The 23,969-nt window shown below is 31.4% G+C and overlaps 1 protein-coding gene across 1 annotated transcript; it reads right to left on the bottom strand.

Annotated features, from left to right (window-relative positions):
* Positions 1-258: 258 nt before the first annotated feature.
* Positions 259-8,561, bottom strand: LOC120078212 (acetylornithine deacetylase-like). Its single transcript, XM_039032436.2, has 10 exons — positions 8,170-8,561; positions 7,594-7,838; positions 6,865-6,973; positions 4,917-5,055; positions 4,595-4,652; positions 4,188-4,205; positions 3,528-3,650; positions 2,315-2,468; positions 1,514-1,547; positions 259-577 (listed from the first exon to the last, which is right to left on the bottom strand). The coding sequence occupies exons 1-10, from the start codon at positions 8,497-8,499 to the stop codon at positions 471-473; spliced, it is 1,317 nt and encodes a 438-aa protein (XP_038888364.2). The 5' UTR covers positions 8,500-8,561; the 3' UTR covers positions 259-470.
* Between the last annotated feature and the right edge of the window lie 15,408 nt (positions 8,562-23,969).

Below are 23,969 nucleotides of genomic sequence, written 5' to 3'. Positions count from 1 at the left end.
GAGTGAAATACACAAAGATAAGAACATATTAGGATACACTCAAGTATTGCTTAAAAAAAAGCATCTTCAAATCTTTCAACTAGTTCAATTTCGACTATAACTCGATCGCTCCTACTTGCTCAATTCCTTAAAACAAACCAAAGGTTTGTTTTAATTTAGCTGGGTTCATTATGCTTTTCTATAACATTTTTTTTTCATCCAAAGTATTTGGTATGTTCAAAGAGTATAAACATTCAAATAATACCAACACTTCAAAACTAAGTAAACAAACATGGGCTCTACTATTGCATGCCTTCATTGAATACATATTACAAGTACATCAAGAAAAGCATTCAAAAGCACAAACCACATATTATCTGCAGATGGTTTTATTTATTAGTATTACTCTGCAGTTTGAGTGAATACATAATCACAGTTTGTGAGTTCACTCTCAAACCATTAACCATTAGAACACAACTTTGGTGAATTTATCAAACTTCTTCTAATTGAGAGATAATGCTGGCAAAAACCTTGTAGCCATTGGCCATATCACTAAAATTACAATACTCATTGTCTGCATGGTAGGTATCAGACAAACCTGCAAACAAACACATTAACTAAAGTGTAAATCAGATCTTCATAATTTACGATCTATGTAACAAAAGTAAAACTACTTTTAAATCACCGATTGACCCAAAAACTTAAGGGAGTAGATAAAAGAAAGTTTAATTATATATCACTAACACTCCCCTCATTTGTAGGCTTGAAATATGAAAAAGGCCCAACAAGTGAAAATCAATATTAATTAGGAGGAAACACGGTGCAGGGGCTTGAACACATGACCTCTATGGAGTACCATCTACTCTTATACTATACTAAATCACCGATTAACCAAAAAACTTAAGCTTTTGGGTCAATAAGTGATTTAAGAACTACTATTCACATATTAGATGCCGGTGTCTTTTTGAGTTCACTATTAGTGAAGTGGATTGTAACTTTTTGGGGTTGAATATTCGTTTGAGCTTTGTGAGTTTTGATATTATATTAGATAAATGGTTCCAACTCAAATCCAATTGATAATTGGAGGAGTAACCCATATTGTATCAGGTATCTTTTCATCTCTTTCCAATATGACATCTTCGACAAATGACTTGTACACTAAATTGGATACTTTTAAGATCGTTTTTTTTTTCCTTTTCATCCTTACTTTTCTATAGAGAGCTTTAGTTGTTACACAAGTTCTCTCGAAGGATTGTTGTATCTCTTGAGAGTACCAAAAAACTGAGTGTAAAATGGGAGCACATCGTTCCTTATGGACAACACTTATTAGTGCGTTCTCGAATCAAGAAATTACAAGCTCTCCAATCTCTCGTTTTTGTTGTTATTTTGATTACACATTTAATATATGTCCTTTATTTCATAAATTTCTTTTTCCCTAAAATTATTTCCCCAGCATACTATCCAAATTGTGGTAACATAAACAGCAGCTGAATTAAGGAGCATTTAGAAGGGAAAATTAAGACAAAAATCATACCATAGCCAACGTTCTGAACATCATAGCCATCCTTCTGCAAGTAGCAATAAAGGAAGATAGAGATTAAAACCAAATGTGTGGATAAACCATAAGTCCATGTTTGAAAGTGATTTTGAAATTGTTAAAATCGCTATGAAACATACTTTTAATGAAATACAATTTTGATTAAATATAAATAACGTTTAAAGGTGTTAAATTAAATAGTAAATTAATTTTGAGTGATTAAGGATTTGTTTGGAATGATTAGAGAAAAAGTCATTAAAAAAACCATTTTTATTTAAATTTCTTAGATGAAAATTGTTTAAAATACACCTTAAAAGTGTTTTGATTGCTATTTTGAGTGATGACCAAAATATTTTAATTTTCTTCAAATTTTAAAATGACCTACTTTTAAAAATTAAATACTTGAAAAGTTGGACGTATTTGAATTGACTTTCTAAGTGTATAAATAAGTGTTTTTAAGTGCAAAAGAAATATTTATAAACACTTAAAAATTCATTCCAAATGGGCCACCTTAAAAGTCATTCCAAACATATTTTAAAAGTTTTCGATGTTACACTTTTAAATGTAATTTTCATATCATAAGAAGAATTAGGTTTAAAGGATTAAAAACATGTTCCACGATGATTTTGAAAATGACAAAGGTGATTTTAACTATTTTAAAATTACTCCTAAACGTACACTAAATGATTTTGAACATGGTAAAATTAATTTGAATCATTTTAAAATCACTCTTAAACATGCACTAATCTGAGGAGAAAAAAAAAAAAAAAAAGAGAGAAATGGAGTAATGTGTTTTACCTGAAGATCAGCAACAAGTGGCAAAGTCCCAGTAAGTGAGAAAGGTTTGACATGCCCTACAACTTCCTCTGTTGCATTATATAAAACTTTATAGCCGATAGAATCAAGATCACATGCAATTCCCGGTAACGGCACACCAAAAGTCATATCGATTCTAGGGAAAAAAAAATTAACTTAGGGTTAAAAATTAACAAGAACTTAGCTCAACTGACATCTATATATTTGAGGATCAATAAATTAGTGATTTAAATTTCTTTACCTTAAAGTGTTGCACAGGTCTATGAAAAAGCATATTATTGTATTTTGGGACGTACCCATTTTTTTAGCCAATTTAGCTGGTTCAACCATGTATTTTCTTTTAGCGAAAAATATCATTTTGATCCTTAGATTTTGGATCTAATTTATATTTGGTCTCTAAATTTTAGAATGTTATATTTTTACTCATTATTTTGTAGTATAATTTATATTTGGTCTCTAGGTTTTAAAATTAATAATACATTTTTATCCTTAGGTTTTGAATTTTGTTTCAATCTGTCCCTTTAGAGTTTCAAGATTTGTACTTTTAATTTCACTTCTTCTTTTTTTTCTTTTCTACCAAATACTTATTTCTAGTCATTGGTGTTAATGTCGATTGATTAATATAATTTGTAATAAATTTTACTAATTTTTCATCACTATTAAAATTAATTAAAAGATTTCACATCATCATTATTTTAAATTAATTAACTAAAAGTTATTGTCAAGAACCAAAGTGAGCGTTAGTAAAATATCAAAAGTAAAATATTGAAATCTAGGGATCAAATGAAAACTAAACTCAATATTCAAGGATAATTAAAAATGTAGCATTCTGAAATCCATGATCAAAATATAAATTAAATTCAAAACTCAAGGGTAAAAGTGTAATATTTAGAAACTTAAGAGTTAAATAAAAACTAGACTCAAAATGATATTTTTCATTTTTCTTTTAATTTTTTTTAATTTTTTTTCCTGCTTTGTAGTTGGATTGGATGAGAAAAAAGATTGACACAGTTCAGAATCAACCCAAGTATTGTCCTAATCACCAAAATGAAATTTAATATTTTTTTTTCGTTTTACTTTGAAATGAGATTTTGTCAGAATATTTAAGTGAATGAAACATAATTTCTCGTGAAATTAAATATAATTCAATTGACATTTAAATGTACTAAAAATTATGAGATCCAAGGAAAAGTACCTTCCCCTTAGGCCTTCAGCTGGTAGGGTATACTTTGAAACTGGACCCCTTGATTCAAGATCCTCCACATGTGCATTAATATAATCAACATACTCTTGGATTTTTGTCTTAAGATAATCCATACTTAAAAAAAACAAAATTATTAGAGGCTAAATCCACAATTTATATAATATTTCATTGAGAAAATATAAGAATAACAATATAAAAAACGGATGTTAAAATATCAGTTTGGACCTATTACTTACCCATTTAATCAATATTAGTTAAAATACAATTTTACCCTATATAATTTCAATAATTTCGAATTTTAGTACTTTAAAGTTAATCTTCTAATCAAAGTTCTTCTCAAATTTAATTATTGTTCTAACTTTTACAACTTTCATACGGTTTTGGTATGCTTCTCACCACTTAAATATTCTCTTTTTAGAAATAATAATAATTTTCATGTAAGAAAATTAACCATAGAAAGACTCACAGATAATAATTTCTTAAAAAATCTAATTATAATTAATTGTATAAACTAAATTTAAGATTTATTGAAAATATAAGAAGTCCAAAATTGGACATATTTGACGAAAATTGAACAAAGTACAGAATCTAAAAAGTTACTTTAAAATAGTATGTTTACAATTTGGTGGAGAAAGAAAAGATGGTACTTACTCGTAGAAGGGAGTTAACCTGAAAAAAGAAATACATAAGTCAAATTAATCAAGAAATACACAAACAAAAATAATTTTACTATAAGTCAATTTTACGGGGGGGGGGGGGGGGGGGGGGGGGGGGGGGGGGGGGGGGGGGGGGGGAATAGTTTAAATTATAAATTTGGTCCCTATAGTTCGGAGAAAAAGTTAAAAATTAGTCCATGTGATCTTAAAGTTAAATTTAATCTCTACAGATTAATAGAACCTCATAAATAATCCCTACGGGTTGATAACTAATATTCATAAATAGTCCCTCTATATGAGGGGTTTTATCAAATCATATGAACTAAATTCTAAAAGAACTAGATTATAGTTTTTTTATAAAACATATGGACTAAATTTGTAATTTAATCAAATATATATTACCTTACATCTCCAGCAATGGTAGATTCTCCCGGAATTTGATTAATACCACCTCCAGGATCTAAATTAATGATAAAGAAATGACCATGGTGAGATGAAGGGTATGTTTGTAATACATTTTCTAGTGTTTAATTTAAAAGGTAAGTTATTTTGGAAGAAATTAGAGTGTTAGGCAACAACATTAAACAGCTTTTCAGATGTATTTTAATACGTGTTTATCAAAAATATTTAAATAAAAACAAATTTTTTAAAAAGCACTTTTTTCTAAAGTGAATCCAAACAGATACCCTAAAATTAAATTGAGTGAAGGTTTAAGATATCTTACAATTCCATTGGGTTGGTTTCATGGTTGATGGTATTGCAAATCCATATTCTGCTTCCTTAGGAGCAGCTGGAAAATCTTCATAAAACCTTAATTGGATTGGTTTGAGAGCGTCCATTGCTAGCTCCAAAGCATTAATAGCCTGCATACAAGAAAAATAGTTACCTTCAAAGTAGTGATATAATCGAACTTAGGCTATGTTTATCACATCGTAAAAATTGTTGTAATCATAATGAAATTTTATTATGGATCAATAGTAATAAATTTGAATCGTAAATGTATTTGGACTACTTTTGATCGCGTTTATTTGTCACATTTACTATTACGATTACCATTATGGTTACATATGAGGGTCAAACGTTAGTGGTAATAGTAAAAGTGTCAAAATTCATATTTTTCTTTGGAACAGTAACAATAATGATAACTATAATGTGACAATATTGTAATCTATCAATTTAAAGTTTTTAGTTGATTGATGGTTATAATTGGTATTAGAAAAGTATGTCTTGGGTTCGAACTCCTGTAGGTAGTATCATTCATTTTTTGTTTTGTTTTGTTATTCACTAGTTTAATTTCTATCAATTTTAAAAATTAAGCAAAGTTTTGAAAACGAGAAAAAATAGGCTCTATCTGATAATTATTTGATTGTGTTTTTTAAAAAAATTATTATTACTATATATATTTGAAAATTATATTAGTTTTCTCACCATATTTATATCATAATTTTATGAGTAAGCATTAAATTCTTAGCAAAATTAAAATATATACTTTAAGGTTTCCTTTCATAACCATTTAGTTTAGTGTTTTTTGGATTTTGGTTTTTTAAAAACAAAAACCATACACGCTTTATAACTGTTTTTGGACTTTTGTTCTTAAAAACTAAAAGCAAAAGACATGTTTTATAATTGTGTTTTAGTTTTATTATTTAATAAAATAAAATCTAACTATTTTTACAATTATTTTTCAGCTAATATTATAATTATAAAATTATATTCTTGTCTTAGGGTTGGGGGATTTTTTTATTTATTTTTTAAAATTCATATAGATAAAACAATATCAATATTTAAATGAAATGATTAATCACAAATAAAATGTCATTTATAAAAAATCAAATAAATAAAAATTACAAAAATAAACAAATCAATAAAATACAAGAAAATATTTTCATTTACAAGAGAATAAGTAAACAACGAAAACCATTTAGTTTGAACCCAAAAAAAAAAGGAAAAAAGAAAGAAAAACACACTTTCATTAAGATTAGCTGAAATTTTTTAATTAAAAAAAGTTTTTTTTTCTTAATTAAAAAATGAGAAGTGATGTTAAAATGAAGAGTAAAATAAAAAAAATAAAAAAAAAGGAACATGGTTGACCGTTCAATTTCATATAAACAGTGAAAATCATTTATTATAAAATGGAAAATAAATAAGAGCAGAAATTGCACCCAAAGGGCTTAAACTTGTGCAAAAGGAGAACAAACGAACAAGAAAAAAACCCCTTTTTTAAAAACGATTTTTTTTTTTTTTTTTTTTTAAATTTCCTAGCAACTTTCAAAAACATTTTGAAATTAAAAAATAGAAAACTCAATCGAATACCAACAAACCTATTTTTTCAAAACTAAATACTAAAATTAAAAAAAAAAACCAATTAGTTATTCAAACGAGGTCTTAATTCTCAAAATTGACTTAGATTAAAAAGGAAAAAAAATTCCTAAAATATAGACAATAAGACTTAAAAAAAACAACAATCAATAGTTATCAAATCAGGTATTAGATTTCAAAAAAGTAGTTTTGTTTTTAGAATTTTATTATGTAGTAGAGTTATTATTATTATTATTATTATTATTTTTTAAAAAAAAAAGCATAATACAAAATTGTGAAGAAAATAAACATAAATTTTAAGAAGGAAAACCAAAATTAAAAATATTGGATTCGAAAAACATATGAATTTTTACCTTGTCTGGCATGCCACTGTGGAAAAGTTTTCCAGTTGTTTTCATTGACCAAGTTAAGGAACCTCCAGTACCAATACAAGGTTGTGAATCTGATGTATCTATCCAATATCTATACATAAAATCAAATTAATATACACCACTTAATAATGTATAGAATAAATTCCTAAAAATTAACCACCTACCTAAACCTCATTAAAGGACATAAAAAACTAAAAAGACGATACCAACTGTCAGTATTCTTACCTCTGAATCGATAGCATATATTTATGTCAATGTTGAGCTAAGCTCATTTTAGCATAATGTTAAAAAGTTTAAAGTATCATTTTTGTCTAAATATATATTTTGAATTTTCATTTTATTTTAATTCCTATATTGTCAATAAATAATTAAAATAATCATGGTTTTTGGAACGAGTTAGTCTTTGTAAGCGTTTTTTAAAATAAATTTTGGAAATATATTCACACATGCATGAAAATTATATTCTTATTATCATTTAACAAATCTCGATAAAAATTAATTTTGATGAACTAAATGTAAGATTAATTTATTAAAAGTAGACATACTAAAATGTAACGAAATCCACAAAAAATGGTATTTTAACCATGTTAAACTTATATATAGTTAGAAACCACGAGTGAAATCAGTTGAGGTATACGTAAAGCAAGCTTCAACGTCCACGGATATAATTAAAGAAAATACCAATGAATTAAAGCAATAATGGTAACTTACAAAGGACCTCCTTTTAAATTATCAAAGTATCCATCTTTATGAAGTTGTTCTACTCCAATTCCTTGAATTGAATTGTTCTCTTCAGAGACAATGAATATAACAACAACAGATGACTTCAATTTTAGTTTAGTTTCTGCAATCTTCTTCAAGAGTTCAGTTAAAAGAGCAACATGTTCCAAACAATCAGTAGTCCCACGTCCTCGTAGTTTATCCCCATCAATACTCAATGAGAATGGATCAAATTCCTGGAAAAAAAAAATTATATAACAATAATTGTTTTTATTTTTCTTATATGAATACCATATATCCACTAAAACTGATATATATCCTTAATTTTATTTCGGTTCATATGGCTAGGTACAAATAAAGTTTCACATTGGTTAGCGAAGAAATTAGTTTATGATATACATGTGAGGAAAATTCAGCTGCACTTATCATTATACTGTGGCTTAAACAAAAAGGCTTTCTTATAAGTTATTTTAAATGGAACACGAATCTTTGCTTTGTCGTAATCAAACATACGAGCGTGTTCTAGTTATAAACCATTTTTATAAAAAATGTGTTTTAAGGGAATACCCAAGTTTCGCGATCGGCAGGGACAACATCCATGTGACTTCCGACGAAGGAGACGACTTTTCCAGGAACAGTTCCCGGATACTCAATAATCAAATTTCCACGCCCAGGAGCATATTCGACATTCTTGATGATCAAGGGTCCACCATTGTCAGTGCTGAAGGGATAAAGAACATCAAGGACGTGACGGCCGACCTTATCCTCTTGAGGAATCAGGTCGGGCGGGTTGTTCTGGACGAACTCCGCCTCGCCGATGAGCTTCGACAGTAAAGAAATGTAGGAATCCTTCTGGAGCTCACCAAGAATGTCTTTAATGGATGAACTGGAACTCATGGCTGTGTATGTTGTGTGATTTCAAATAACAAAAGATTTAATTTGCACACAGAAATGGCTCTCATATTGGAATGTATATATAGGTAAACCATACAAACAACTTTTAAGAAATGAATGCGAATAACTCCCAAATGAAATCATCATCATTATTATTATTTGAATTTTTATTTTTTCTAAAGTTTTTTGATAATTATTTCGTTCTTTTATTATTTTTTCTCTTTTTCAAAAAATTAAACTTATTTTCTTTCAATTTCTTAGAATGATTTGTATATATCATAAGTAAAAAAAATTGAATTTCGACTGTCAAATTCCAAAAACAAAAACAAGTTTTTTAATAACTATTTTTTTAGTTTTCAAATTGATAAAAAGTAAAATAATAGTGCAAGAGAATTTAGAGGTGGACGAGATATTTATAGACTTAATTTTTATAAACTAAAAACCAAATGATCACCAAATGAACCTAAGTTTTTGAACTTCTTCTATTCGGAAAACAAAATTCCAACTGCGATAATAAGTTCGATCCATCGGATTTCAATTTGTGTCTATATAAATCTTTGACCTATTCAATATTTTTTTAAAAATTTATAAATCTATTATACATAAAATTGAAAATTGAAGTTTCCATTAAACATCAATTTCAAATTTATATATCTAATAAATAAATTAATTTCTGGATTTTTTTTATTGTAAGGATATAATATATACAAAACTGAAAATTTAGGAACGTGTTAGTCATTTTTAAAACTCAAGAACATATTGGCACTAGATTAAAAGTTTATGCTCCATTTGTTAATTACCATTTGGCTTTTGATTTTTTAGTTTTTGAGAATTAAATCTATTTCCTCTCAATTTATTAAATGATTTGTATATTTCTGTAAGTAAAAGAGTTGGATTCTTAAGTAAATTTCAACAACAAGAAAAATTTTTAAAAAACAATTTTTTTAGTTTTCAAAACCTGGTCGTGTTTTCAAAAATATTGGTAGAAAGTAGATCACAAAACAAGAAATTTGGAGGTGAAATGAATGTTAATAGACTTAATTTCCAAAAACTAAAAACAAAAAATTAAGGTCTCGTTTGGTAACCATTTCAATTTTTGTTTTTAGTTTTTGAAAAATTAAACCTCTAAAACACTCATTCCTCTAAATTTCTTGCTTTTTTTTATTTTTTTTATCTACTTTTGACCATTTAAAAAATAAGCCAAAATTTAGAAATTTAAAAAATTAATTTTTGAAAACTTATTTTTGTTTTGGAATTTGTCTTAGAATACAACTATTATACTTAAAGTTGCAAATCATTGTAAGAAATTAAGAGAAAATTGACTTACTTTCCAAAAACTAAGGCCCCGTTTGGTTACTATCTCATTTTTTGTTTTTGGTTTTTGAAAATTAATTCTATTTCATCCAGATTTTCTTTACAATGATGTGCATATTACTTAAGTACAATTGTTGAATTCTTAGTCAAATTCTCAAAACCAAAACAAGTTTTTAAAAGCTATTTTTTTAGTTTTAAAAAATCGACTTGGTTTTTTAAACCATTGGTAAAAAATAGATAACAAAAAAAAAATTTGGAGGAGGAATTAATGTTTATAAACTTAATTTAAAACAAAAAATCAAATAATTAGTAAACGAGGCCTAAAACTCAAAAGCCAAATGATAATTACCAAACAAGGCATAAATAGTCATTAAACAAGAGTTTAATGATTATACTTATCATTTAGCTTTTCTTTTAATTTCCATGAATTTCGGAAAAATACCATTTTAACCATTGTTATTAATTTTTAATAGATTATTTAACCAAAGTTTAACATATATAAATTTCGTCCATTTATCCCATCAAAAAATATTTACCGCGGTAAAAATAGTGCAGTAAGCATCACATTAAAGTTCAGTATTAAACCACCGATGTTCTTTTTCTTCTTTTTTGGTCCAAATTAAACCACTGATGTTAAATTATTCAAAAAGACTAAATTGGTTTGACTGAAATCAAAGGTAAAACTAAAAATGTTAAGAGAAAACAAAATTTACATTTTAACTTTTTATTTATATTTTATTATGCTTTATTTCTATAAATTTAAGTTACCAATTCATATAGGATATGAAAAATGTCAAATACTATGATAATTAAAAAATATATAATCGACGATAAAATGTCAAAAATTTGAATTCACTCCTACATAGAATGCACATTGGTCGATTGACCTAATTTTGGGTCACGATTGACGTGGATAACTAACTTGTTAGCTTATGTATCATCTTTGTAACTTCGATCAGTTATATATGATGGTGATCTATCGGCACAAACTGATACAAATAGAAAGGGAGAAAATAGGAGAAAATACTTTGCCATGTTAATACGTATGGAAGAAGAGATAAGAAATAATGGAAAGAAAGAAAGAAAAAAAAAGAAAGGGGAAGATGAAGAAATAAAAGAAAGAAAGTAGGGAAGAAGAAGGAAAGAATTGGGGGGAAAAAAGGGGAAAAAGAAAGATAAAAGAAGGGGTAGAGAGAAGAAAGAAGATGAAAGAAAATAAGGAGGAGAAGAAAGAAGGGAAGAAAATATGGGGAAGCTAGAAATAAAAGGGAAAGACAAAGAAGAGAGAGTAAGAAAGGAATAAATAAATAATAATATAAGATATTATTAAATATATACTCTTAAAAGTAATAATAAAACCACTTTGAGTAGGTTTGTCAATGGTTGGTTTTGAATTGGATCATGAATTTTTTTTAATTGGGTATGAATATTAAGGAAAATACTTCATGTATTTCGGGGCAGTATTTATTTTTGTACATTTCATTAAATTATCCAATCATAGTTTGTCATGTGTCAAATTTTTTTATTTCTTTTTTGAAATATTTTAAGGATAATTGTTTTAAATGGTAAAACTGCTGAAAATATTTTCAAGTATAACAAAATATCACTGTCTATCCGTGATAGATGTAGTGAGTGATAGACCGTGATAGATATCTATCAGATACTGATAAATGTCTATCGCGATCTATCACTGATAAATAGTAAGATTTTTCTATATTTACAAATATATTAAATCTTTTTTATTTGAAACATCTCATATTTTAATTCTTTTTTTTTTTCGTGCGTGATGTGATGAGATGCACAACAAATGGTTCTTCAAATTCTCTTAAGTATTACCCAATATTAAGGCTAACTATTAACTAAGGGTGTTTTAGAAAAAAGGAAAAATCAGTTTTAGCTTAAAATAATTGGCGATAATTGTAATTTTTAGAAAATCTATCATATGAATTAGATTAATGTAGGTAAGTTTAAACTAGATTTGCTGTGGATTAGCTTTATTTACAAAGTTAGACATAATATTTTAATTATTTACATATTGATATTTATTATATGAATTTTTATAAGTTAATTATTTATATTTTTATAGCTTAAATTACAAATTATATTTTGTTATTTCGTTAATTGTATGATAAAAGGATAGAAAAATATTATTATATATATGTTATTCCAATATAAGTATAAACAAAATGTTTGAATCAAACTTATAGCAATTTTATGTTTCTTAAAACCTATAACTTTTTAAGTAGAAAATAACAATTTTTATCATTCACATCAGAAATATTTACGTTAGTTCTTCATTTGAATCATTATTCTAAACATCCTAAATTTTCTTATCATCACAATCACATATATTAACCGATGATTTTCCAATAATCTACTTTTAAAAGCGAGTAAGAAATTGATTTTTTTTTTTTTTTTTTTTAAATGGTGCTACTTAGGGGTAGGATTTAAAAATTAATGATTTGAAATAGTTTTTTTTTTTTTTTTTTTTTTTTTTTAATGGTGCTACTTAGTATGAAATAGATTTTTTTAAAATGATGTTATTGATATGACCCACTTTGTAGTTGTTACAATTGTTGTAAAGTACTACAAATGATTTGATCCTGATCATTCATGTGGAGACATATGAGCGGGGTATCTTATACAAGTTTCTCTTTATAATGTCATTGCTAGAAGAGACTTACATTTCACTAAGATGACCATAGGTGACTTGACCTTAATCCTGAGTGAGTTATGAACTCTTGCCTATGAGGACGATTATTTGATTTGTATGGGTGAGAGCAGCCAGATTTGCCAACTCAATTATTGGGGTTGATGTCCTAAATCTTGTAGGGTCCTATAGTTTGTGAACATTGTATGAACAAACATTTTTGTGATTAATAATATGTGATATTTTATTCACTCTGTCTATGAAATATATGATATTTTAGTTGCATTAACCACAAACCAATAAACTAACATCCACGGTTATCGTTGTATAACTTAAACATGTATGTGGAGACATACAGGTGGATCATGTTTAAGTGATAACCTAAATGGTCTGTAGTATATGGATATGGTTGGATACCTTATCATAGTGACACTACGAGTATGACCCGCTTTGTAGGTATTAAAAATGTTGTAAAGTGCTACAAATGATCTGATCCTGATCATTCATGTATTAGACATGCGATCAGAGATATTATATACAAAGGAGTTTGTATAAGACCAGACCACAAAATGTTTAGTCTCGTTATATAACGCCATTCATATTTGAGATTTTCATTTCACTAGGATGACCATAAGTAACATGACCTTAATCCTGAGTGAGTTGTAAACTCCTGCCTATGAGGGCGGTCATTTGATTTGTATGGGTGAGAGTGGCCAGATCACCGACTCAACAAGCCTGCCATTTTGGGAATTCATCTTATTGGGGAGCTGGGAACTCAGCTACACAAGACGTAATTCACTCTTTCCCCGAAGCAGGGGTAAGTAGATAAATTGCTCCCTTAAGAACTGATTTCGGGTCTTGAACAATGTGGCGTCACACCCTCTATTGGCCCGAAAGGGGTTTAATCATAGTGGGACTATGATTTATCATTTATTAGATGGATCAGTGATACTTAAGGAGTTAGATGTAACTATAGGGGCAAAACGGTAATTTAACCCAACTATACTTACGAGTAATTTGTGAAAGGTCATCATACTGTTGATTGGTTATATCCAACGGACACAGAAATATATCTGTAGTGCGAAGAATGCAGCTATTGGTCTTTAGTGGAGTGCTCGACAGTTAACGGATGGTGGATAAAGTAATTAAAGAGTTTAATTATTTATTCATGTATCGTTGGAGTTTCAAGCTACAGGTTCATAAGGTCCCTTTGGTAGCTCAAAGGATTTAGTTGAGAATCAGTTTTTGGGTTAATTTGAAAATTTCAAATTAATAAGAGGGAATTTAATTATATATGATATAATCAAATTAATTCAATTATATATGATATAATTGACATAATGTATTTGATACATTATTGTTTAATTGGAGAAACTAATATTTGAATATGATTCAAATATGTTCTCTATGAATAAAATTCATAGTTGTTAAATTTAATATAAATATGATTTATATTAAATGCCATAAAATAGAGAAAAAGAACTATGGTTTATATATTGTATATGATGCAATATTAAAACTATAGGTTATAAATATAATATGATAAATTGATTATCATATTTATTTATATTATTAATTATTTAATAATTAATTCCATTTTTCTCTCTAACCACCCTTAGTGGGAAGTTAATTGGTTTTATGGCAAAAATGGGATAAATAAAAATATGTTTTTTTTTTCTTAGAGACGAGAATTCACGATCTTCTTCTTTTGCACGATTTTTTTGAGAGACTATACGATCGAGTAAGAAAGTCTATGTGATAGACTTGATCGCCTACACGATAGAACAAAACTCTATGTGATAGTGTTAGTTCGTTCTCAATCGTCTTCCTCTTCTATCCCACAAACTCTCTCTAACCAAAATAGCCAGTGCCCATCACTCATGTGTTCTCACACCGAGAATACCAAGGTCACCAAGTGGTCAAGTGTCCTCCTTTGGTTCGTTGTTGTTTGTTGTTGTTCGTTTGGAGTGCTCGTAATTTGTTCGACGCGTTCGTGAACGAGTTAGTTCAAGGGATATACTTGAAGAAGAGTTCTTCAAAGGTATAATCTCTAAACCTTGTTTTTTACTTCAAAAGCATGTTGTAATTTATCTTTTGATTCATAATCTGTTCTATTTATTGTAAATGTATACGTTCAATCGAAATGAGATTTGAACAATCCGTTTCTACTCAAAGGTTCTCTATAAAACGAATTCCTTCAATTGGTATCAGAGCCAGGTTGTGTTCTGATTTCCAAATTCCATTTTCTGTATTGAATCGTTTACAGTTTGGTGGGTTTTACTTTTGCATTGCGTTTAACTATTAAATGTATGTGGATATTGTTGATGGATGTTTTGGGATAGTTTTCTCTGTTTATGCTTTCTGTTTACATTTACAAAAGTTAATTGTAAGGGCCCCAGTGTTTTTGGGCATAATTCTTGCAATAGAGTCTATATTTGTTTAGAGTTTTGAGTCGTTCGTGAAGTAGCAGATGCAAGAGTTGCAGTTCGTTTCAATAGAGAAGACGAAACGATGATTTCATCGTGTAGCTTAAGCTAGACGATCGTTTAGAGTTGGCTATGCGTTCGTATAGAATTTTCTATATGATCGTGTAACATCTGCTAAACGATCGCATAGCTATGCTATGCGATCAAGTAAAGTGTTTACACTATCGTGTTGCATTGACTACATGATCGCGTAGGCGATCGAGGGGTAAACGATTGCGTGGTATTTGATACTCGATGCAAGACATGCGTGCTAAACAATCGTGTAGGCTATCATGCTCATCGCTTAGTTAGTAGCTACACGATTGCATAGTATACGATACTCGACACAAGCTACTTGATCGTGTAGACTATCATGCTCATCACATAATTGTTAGCTACACAATCTCATGGCATGCGTTACTCCAGCGTGTTACATGTCGCGTGGACTTTCATGCTCATCGCATAGTTCAAAGCTATGCGATTATTGCTACATGATTGTTTACACTCAATGCTTGTTGCTCGACGATCAAAAGGATTGCTACACGATCAAGTGATGAAGCTTCAAGGTGGGCGGTTCAAGACCCGGTTCACCTGTTCGAACCGGTTGACTTAAACTTTTGTAATAGATTAGCATTTCTTTTTGGGTTTTGAGATAAACTATCTCGGTCCATCAATTTTATTAAATATGCATGTGAAGTATGTTTATCTTATACACCATAATGTATGTCATATAGTTTTAAAACCCACCATAGGTTATGCATTTTTTTTATGCATCATTTTTTTTTATATTATAAGAGTTATAATATATTAGTATGCATGATTAAATTAATTAAGCATGCTCATGCATCGTATAATATAAGAGTTATAATATATGCATGCATTAGCATATCCATGCATTATTTATATTATAAATTTTATAATATAAGTTTGTATGTTGGCATGGAATATATGCTATAGCTTAGTTCATTACTTGTTATATAAAAGTTATATATTAGTAACGAACGAACATTGCATGAAACATGACACTTAAGTTTATTTATAATAGTTATAAATAACTTGTATATGTCATTCTTGCAATAAATGGTTTTAATTATTTCATTTTTTTATAAAAGTTATAATTAATAAAATTAGAATTAAAATCAATAATAAAGAGTTGCATGCAGACCTTAGGCTTTAATCATATTTTAAAAGAGTTCTAAAATTTGATTGAGATAGACCTAAGATCACATTTCTAATGAGATTAGAAATCTAAGTTTAATCTTTTAAATCAGTTTAATAGGATTAAATTGATTCTAATAAAAGATTAAATATGTAACAAACGTATCTATAAGGGACATTTTGGCTAAGGCTGGTTTTGGCTAGGTTGGGATACTTAAGTCGATGGAAAGTTGTACCCCTACCAGGGAACCTATCTGAAAAGGTGAATTAGATAGATTTGTTACGTGCATACAAATTTAATAAAAGTCTATTAAAGAGTTTAATAAAACTTGAATCAAACTTGTTTAATCATCAAAAGCAAGTGTTGTTTTTTAGCAAATTAAACAAACCACTTAGTTAAAATCAGTAGCCGGATTTTCTAATTTAATGAACCCTAGATAGAACATTTAGTGGGAGGTAAATGAGGTATATGATACTTCACTTTACTTCTACACGTTTCTCCCTAAAAGTTCACACCGTGAGATCTATCCTCGGCCTCGAGCCACCTCTAGAGTGTCCCCTTACAGGTCGCATTTGGGTAGGTCAATAACAGTAAGTGGGAGTGGGACGTATGACAACATATCCCTCGATCTCTCTCATTAGGTTGGATAAAGTTTTTGTGCATTGCCTCGTAGCACCCTGGGAGTATCCCCCTAAAGGATGACAGTTTTGCACAACTCTTTATTTGATCTCCAGAAATGGTAGGGTTGCTTTAGTCTCTTGTCCTAATCGGCTTTTTACTAAGTTTAGCTCATTAGGGTAGGACTCTAGGACCTAAAATGAGGGGCACTTACACAGAATTGTTAAGGATGTTAACAAATTCTGGACCGTACAATGGTGACTATTAGATTCAGTACAAGGAGTTGTTTATGTCTAATAGTTGAGATTGTCTCATTCCAGTGAAAGGGCACTTGATCACCCTACAGTGAATTTTTTCCTGCCTCACTGGAGCCTCATTACAAAATAGATATCTTTAAGGGTACACTAGAACTATTTTGCTAAAACTTGGTTGGTTTTCTAAAAGTGGTTTAATGCAAGTAGACTTATTAAGTTTATTCTTTTTTCAGCAAGTTTTATTATGGCTACCGCTACTCTTTCCTTACTTGCCACCGATAAATTGACTAGCGAAAATTACGTTAGTTGGAAAATACTATTAACACGATTTTGATCATCGATGATCTAAGGTTCGTCCTAACGGAGGAGTGTCCTCCTATTCCACATCCTACCGTTGCTCGATACGTTCAAGAGGCGTATGAGCATTGGACACGGGTGAACAAAAAGACCCGAGTGTATATCTTGGCTAGCGTTAACGACGTTTTGGCCAAGAAGCATGAACCCATGATCACTGCATGCAAGATCATGGAGTCCCTAAAGGGAATGTTCGGACAACCGTTCGAGTAGCTTAGGCATGATGCTCTAAAGTACATCTTTAATTCATGCATGAAGAAGGGAACATCTGTTCGAAAACATGTTCTCAACATGATAGTTGTCACACCCCACTCCAGATTACCCTCTTAACTTGGATGGAATGGTGACTACAGTAGTTACCAACCCTTTTGCTGGCACTTACTGCCTAACAAACCTGTTAACTTTTACTCAAACTCTGAATACATACATATCATCAATATACCAACATATTAACTTGAAACTTAACACATTTACATTACAGGGTTTTACTATATTGTTCATACATGAATATTACAACTTAGTGAGCCCCATCTAGAATACTAGTCACTAGACAGACACATGTGTATTAACTAATACATGTTTTCAATTACACTTCCTTCAACTTGTTTCTTTGAGTGGCAGAGGAGTAACAGAAAAGTCTTTTGGGAACTGACCGCTACCTGAAAAGGAAAACATTTGAAAACGTGAGCTAGAAGCCCAATGAGTGACTTAATAAAAATATAAATCTCATGCTCAAAACCGGAAGCTTGAGACCATAATATTGAAACTAAAGTATACCAAGCAAACATGTACATAAAACCTTTAAATCACCATTAAACATCATTATTCCTTAGTTGAGAACGAGCATACATCGCTCTAGCTCCCAACGTTTGTTACCGGCCAAGAGACCCATACTTCGGCCTCCCTTTGCTGGTATATAGCCTAGGAGAAGATATGACTGCCCTTATCCTTAGTTGAGAGTGAACTATTAGATCTGACCCTCAATGTCAACCTTGATCGGGGATAACCCTTTTGCTTAATCTCTCAACGTCGTATTACCTACGTGCACGTAGTTATAACCAAGTACCGTCATACCTTAGGTACTTGTCTAGGATACCTTCTCATTGTCCTTCAGTATCCGTCATATAACTAGTCATAAACATTTAGATGACAGGATACCTTCTCATTATCCTTCAGCATTCATCATATAACTAGTCATAAACATTTAGTTGACAGGATACCTTCTCATTGTCCTTCAGTATCCGTCATATAACTAGTCATAAACATTTAGTTGATAGGATACCTTCTTATTGTCTTCAGTATCCATCATATAACTAGTCATAAACATTTAGTTGATAGGATACCTTCTCATTGTCCTTCAGTATCCGTCATATAACTAGTCATAAACATTTAGTTGACAGGATACCTTCTCATTGTCCTTCAGTGTCCGTCATAAACATTTAGTTGAACACTAAGGCTTAGTGCTCAAATCATCATACTAGTTCATCCATCATACTGGTTCATCATAAAAATGGAGTTACTTGAATATACTAATAGTATTTGGACAAGATAACATATCTAAATCATGTCAATTCTATGGAAAACATGCTTTACTTAACATGAGAAAGTGTTTCACAAATATGTTGCTTGGCAATCCATTTAAACACTTAGCATGGGAAATATCTTCAAGAAATCATAGTTTCTAAATCATTAAAACAGTAAGTCATCACATAGTCACTCACAGTTCGTTGGCCTCTTAATGGGTTATATGCCTCTCCTAGCTCTTCTTGGCCTGAAAGGACATAATTCTCAGTTAAATTACTCAGAATTCTTAGTAAAATACCTCAAATAGTTCATTTACTAAAGGAACTTTCATCAACAAAGACAGTTTTACTAGCAAGATCCTTCTCATGAGCGAGATCAGCGAGATCCTCATGAGCGAGATCAGCGAGATCCTCATGAGTGAGATCAAGATTTTCCTGGCAAACTGTCATCCTAGCGATACTAACCTTACCAGCGAGATTCAACCCAATTTCTAGTGAGATTCCCTTTTAGAGCGAGATCCTCATCACAAAATTATCTAGATTTCCTTTATTAACGAGATCCTCAGCACAAAATTAGCGAGATTTCCTTCATTAGCAAGATCCTCTTTCTCCATATGAGCTGTTTGCTTGTTCTTCCCAAGCAGCTGTCTGCTTATGCACAGCTTATCTGTTACAACTTCAGAAATTTATAACTCAAAATCCAGCCCTCTTTTGAAAAAACTTCCTTCTACAAACATGTTTAGAATTGAGTTAGCAACATTACCCAGCTCAAAATTCCTCGTCGTCTAATTTGGAGATTCAAAACTTCATCATTGGCCCCAGTTCAAGCAGCTGCCTGCTTGTTCAACAATTTCTAATTCAAACTTCAAAATTATATAACTCGATTTCCAGGCCTCATCTTAAAAATTTCATTCTATAAGGTTGTTTATAACTGAGTTAACAATATTTTCTCAAATGTTTAGCTCAAAACGCTTCGTAATTCATCCTAGAGCTTCAATTCTTCACTGATGGCCTAGATTCACCCGAGAAACGAACCCTTCGTCTTTATTTTGCCCCTTCGGCCTTATTCCGACGAGTTTTCCTTCCAGCAGCCCAGCCACAGAAAATAGACACACAGGACTTTCGAATGCCACTGAAATTACTAAGTAATTTGTCCGAATCGACCCAATGAACTCGACCTTCTTGCTTATATTACCGCCCAAATCCAGCATGAACCCTCATTGTGCCACCTGGCCCACTATTGGTGATGAAGGCTAGGATTTAGCAAATTTCCTTTTGCTAACTTCACTCACAATATTACTTCAGCACCATACCTCATTAGATGGCCTGGTCTCATTCATATGCTTATTATACATTCCATCATCAAGCATGACCTTCTTTAGCTTAGCTGATTTTTGTCCTACTTTTACACTTAGCTACCCAAGAGCCTATTTCTTCTTGCTTCCATCTTCTACCCTTCCTAAGACATGGCTTCATTTAGCTCATTAGAAAACATCACATTACTTACTCTTACTTGAAGTAATTAGGGTTCAGGTTTTACAATAGTCCACTTCAATGTGGTGGAGGTGAACGAGTCGAGCATCGATGGGGCCAGCCAGGTTAGCATAATTTTAGAGTCGTTACCAGAAAGCTTCCTTCACTTCGTTAGCAACGCTGTTCTGAATAGGGTTGACCACAACCTTATAAGTCTACTCAATGAGTTACAGATTTTTTAATCTTTGTTGAAAAGCAAGGAGAAGAAGGTTGGTGAGGCAAATGTTGTTTCATCTTCCAAAAAGTTCCATAAAGGTTCGACCTCTGGAACTAAGTCTACACCTTCTTCTTCCGACACCAGAAAGTGGAAGAAGAAGAAGAAGAAAGTGGAAGAAGAAGAAGGATGGTAAGGGGAAGGTGCTTGCTAACCCACAACCTGCTGCTCCAAAGGGTAGGCAACTAGTGAGGGTTGACAAAGGAAAGTGTTTCCATTGCAACCAGAAGGGGCATTGGAAGCGGAACTGCCCAAGATATTTAGCTGAGAAGAAGAAGGCCAAACAAGGTAAATGTGATTTACTATTTTGGAAACTTGTTTAGTGGAGAATGATGATTCTGCCTGGATTATTGACTCTGGGGCTACTAACCATGTTTGTTCTGTATTTTAGGGAATTAATTCCTGGCGACAGCTTGGTGCTGGTGAGATGACGATGCGAGTTGGAACCAGGAAAGTCGTCTCAGCTGTGGCAGTGGAAGGTCTCTAGTTGACTTTACAGAATAGGTTTATCATTTTTGAATGATGTATATGTAGTTCCCGAGTTAAAGAGGAACTTAATTTCTGTAAAGTCTTTGCTTGAATGTAATTATCAACTAAATTTTTCTGTTAATAAAGTGTTTATTTTGAAAAATGGTGTTGATATATGTTCAGCTCAACTAGAAAGTAATTTATATGTGCTAAGGCTGTTAGCAACAAATTTCCTCTATAACATAGAGATGTTTAAAATTGTCATAACTCAAAATAAATGACTTAAAATTTCTCCTAAAGAAAACACCCAACTTTGGCACCTACGTTTAGGGCACATTAATCTCAATAGGATTGAGAGTTTGGTGAAGAATGGGCTTCTAAGTGAGTTAGAAGAAAATTCTTTTCTTGTGTGTGAGTCATGCCTTGAAGGCGAAATGATTAAAAAACCTTTTACTGGAAAAGGTTATAGGGCCAAAGAGCCTTTAGAGCTAGTGCATTCAGACCTTTGTGGTCAGATAAATGTACGAGCCAAGGGAGGTTATGAATATTTCATCACTTTTACTGATGATTATTCAAGGTATGGGTTTGTTTATTTAATGCAACATAAGTCTAAGTCCTTTGAAAAGTTCAAAGAGTTTAAGGATGAAGTTGAAAACGCATTAAATAAAACGATTAAGACATTTCAATCTGATTGAGGTAGAGAGTTTTTGGATTCAAAATTCTAGAACTATATGATAGAACATGGAATAGTTTTCCAATTCTCAACACCTGGTACACCTCAGCAGAATGATGTATCAGAGAGGAGAAATCGAACCCTGTTGGACATGGTTCGGTCGATGATGAGTTTCGCTTCCTTACCTGACTTGTTTTGGGGTTTTGCAGTAGAGATTGCAGCTTATATTATGAACTGTGTTCCCTCCAAGAGTGTTTATAGAACACCTTTGGAGTTATGGAATGGTCGTAAAGCTAGTTTACGCTATTTTCATATCTAGGGTTGCCCAGCACATGTGCTTGAGGTTAATCCTAAGAAATTGGAACCACGTTCGTGGCTATGCCTATTTGTAGGCTACCCCAAAGGAACGAGAGGAGGTTATTTTTATGATCCTAAAGAAAACAGTGTTTGTAACGACAAATACTACTTTTCGTGAAGAGGATCATATAAGGGAGCATAAACCTAAAAGCAAAATCGTGTTGAATGATCTTTCCAAAGAAACTACTGAATCTTTAACAAAAGTTGTTGAAGAGCCTACTACCTCAACAAGAGTTATTGACGTAGGTTCATCTAGTTGGTCAAATCCACCTCAAGTGTTGAGGGAACCTTGACGTAGTAGGAGGGTTGCGAACCCACCTATTCGCTATATGGGTTTAACTGAAATCCAAGCTATGATAGTCTGATGGCGAGGTTGAGGAGCCACTGTCTTATAAGAAGGCAATGAAGGATGTTAACAGAGATGAATGGATCAAAGCCATGATCTCAAAATGGAGTCTATGTACTTCAATTCGGTTTGGGATTTTGTAGATCAACCTGATGAGGTTAAACCTATAAGTTGTAAATAGATCTACAAGAGAAAACAAGGTGTTGATGGGAAGGTGCAAACCTTCAAGGCTAGACTAGTGGTAAAGGGTTATACCCAGGTAGAGGGAGTCGACTATGAGGAGACTTTCTCGCTTGCCATGTCGAAGTCTATCCGAATCCTTCTATCCATTGCCTCATATTATGAATATGAGATATGGCAAATGGATGTCAAAACTACTTTTCTGAATGACAATCTTCAGGAGACCATTTATATGGTGTAGCCCGAGGGATTCATAATCCAAGGTCAAAAGCAAAAGGTTTACAAGCTGAATCAGTCCATTTATGAACTGAAACAGGCATCTCGGTCTTGGAATATAAGATTTGATACTACGATCAAATCTTATGGCTTTGATCAAAACGTTGATGAATCTTGTGTCTACAAGAAAATCATCAACAGTTCAGTAGTTTTTCTAGTGTTATATGTAGATGATATTTTACTCATTGGGAATGATGTAGGCTTACTGGCTATAGTTAAGAACTGGCTAGCGACTTAATTCCAAATGAAAGATTTGAGACATGCTCATTTTGTTTTTGGTATTCAGATCTTTGGATCGAAAGAACAAAATGCTAGCACTGTCTCAAACATTATATATTGACAAGATGTTGATAAAATATTCAATGCATAACTCTAAGAGGGGCCTATTGCGTTTCAAGCACGGAGTAACTTTGTTTAAGGAATAGTGTCCAAAGACACCTCTTGAGGAAATGAGACGGGTCCCCTATGCATCTGTCGTAGGTAGTTTGGTGTATTGATGTTATGTACTAGACCTGACATCTGCTATGCAGTAAGGATAGTAAGTAGATATCAATCTAATCCAGGAGAGGATCACTGGATAGCTGTCAAGAACATCCTCAAGTATCTATGAAGAACGAGGGACTACATGCTTGTGTATGGTTCTAAAAATTTGATCCCTACAGGATACACATACTCTGATTTTCAGACTAATAGGGATCTCGAAAATCCACTTTAAGATCAGTGTTTACTCTTAACAGAGGGGTTGTAGTATGGTGAAACACCAAGCAGGGGTGCATCGCAGACTCCACCATGGAGGCTGAGTATGTAGCAGCTAGTGAAGCTGCTAAGGAGGCCGTTTGGCTCAGGAAATTCCTGACTAATTTAGAAGTTGTTCTAGACATGTTAAAGCCTATCACACTTTATTGTGATAATAGTGGTGCTATGGCAAATTCCCGTGAGCCTAAGAGTCATAAGCGCGGCAAGCGCATTGAGTGGAACTACCATATCATTTGAGAGATTGTGCATCAAGGGGATGTGATTGTCACAAAGATAGCTTCGAAGCACAACGTTGCTGATTCGTTTACGAAAGCCCTCACAACTATAGTATTT

This window comes from Benincasa hispida, chromosome 5 (genome assembly GCF_027475165.1).
Source record: "Benincasa hispida cultivar pf3 chromosome 5, pf3_genome.v1.1, whole genome shotgun sequence".
In the NCBI taxonomy this organism is placed as follows: Eukaryota; Viridiplantae; Streptophyta; class Magnoliopsida; order Cucurbitales; family Cucurbitaceae; genus Benincasa; species Benincasa hispida.
This window is presented reverse-complemented; position numbering and strand designations above follow the sequence as displayed.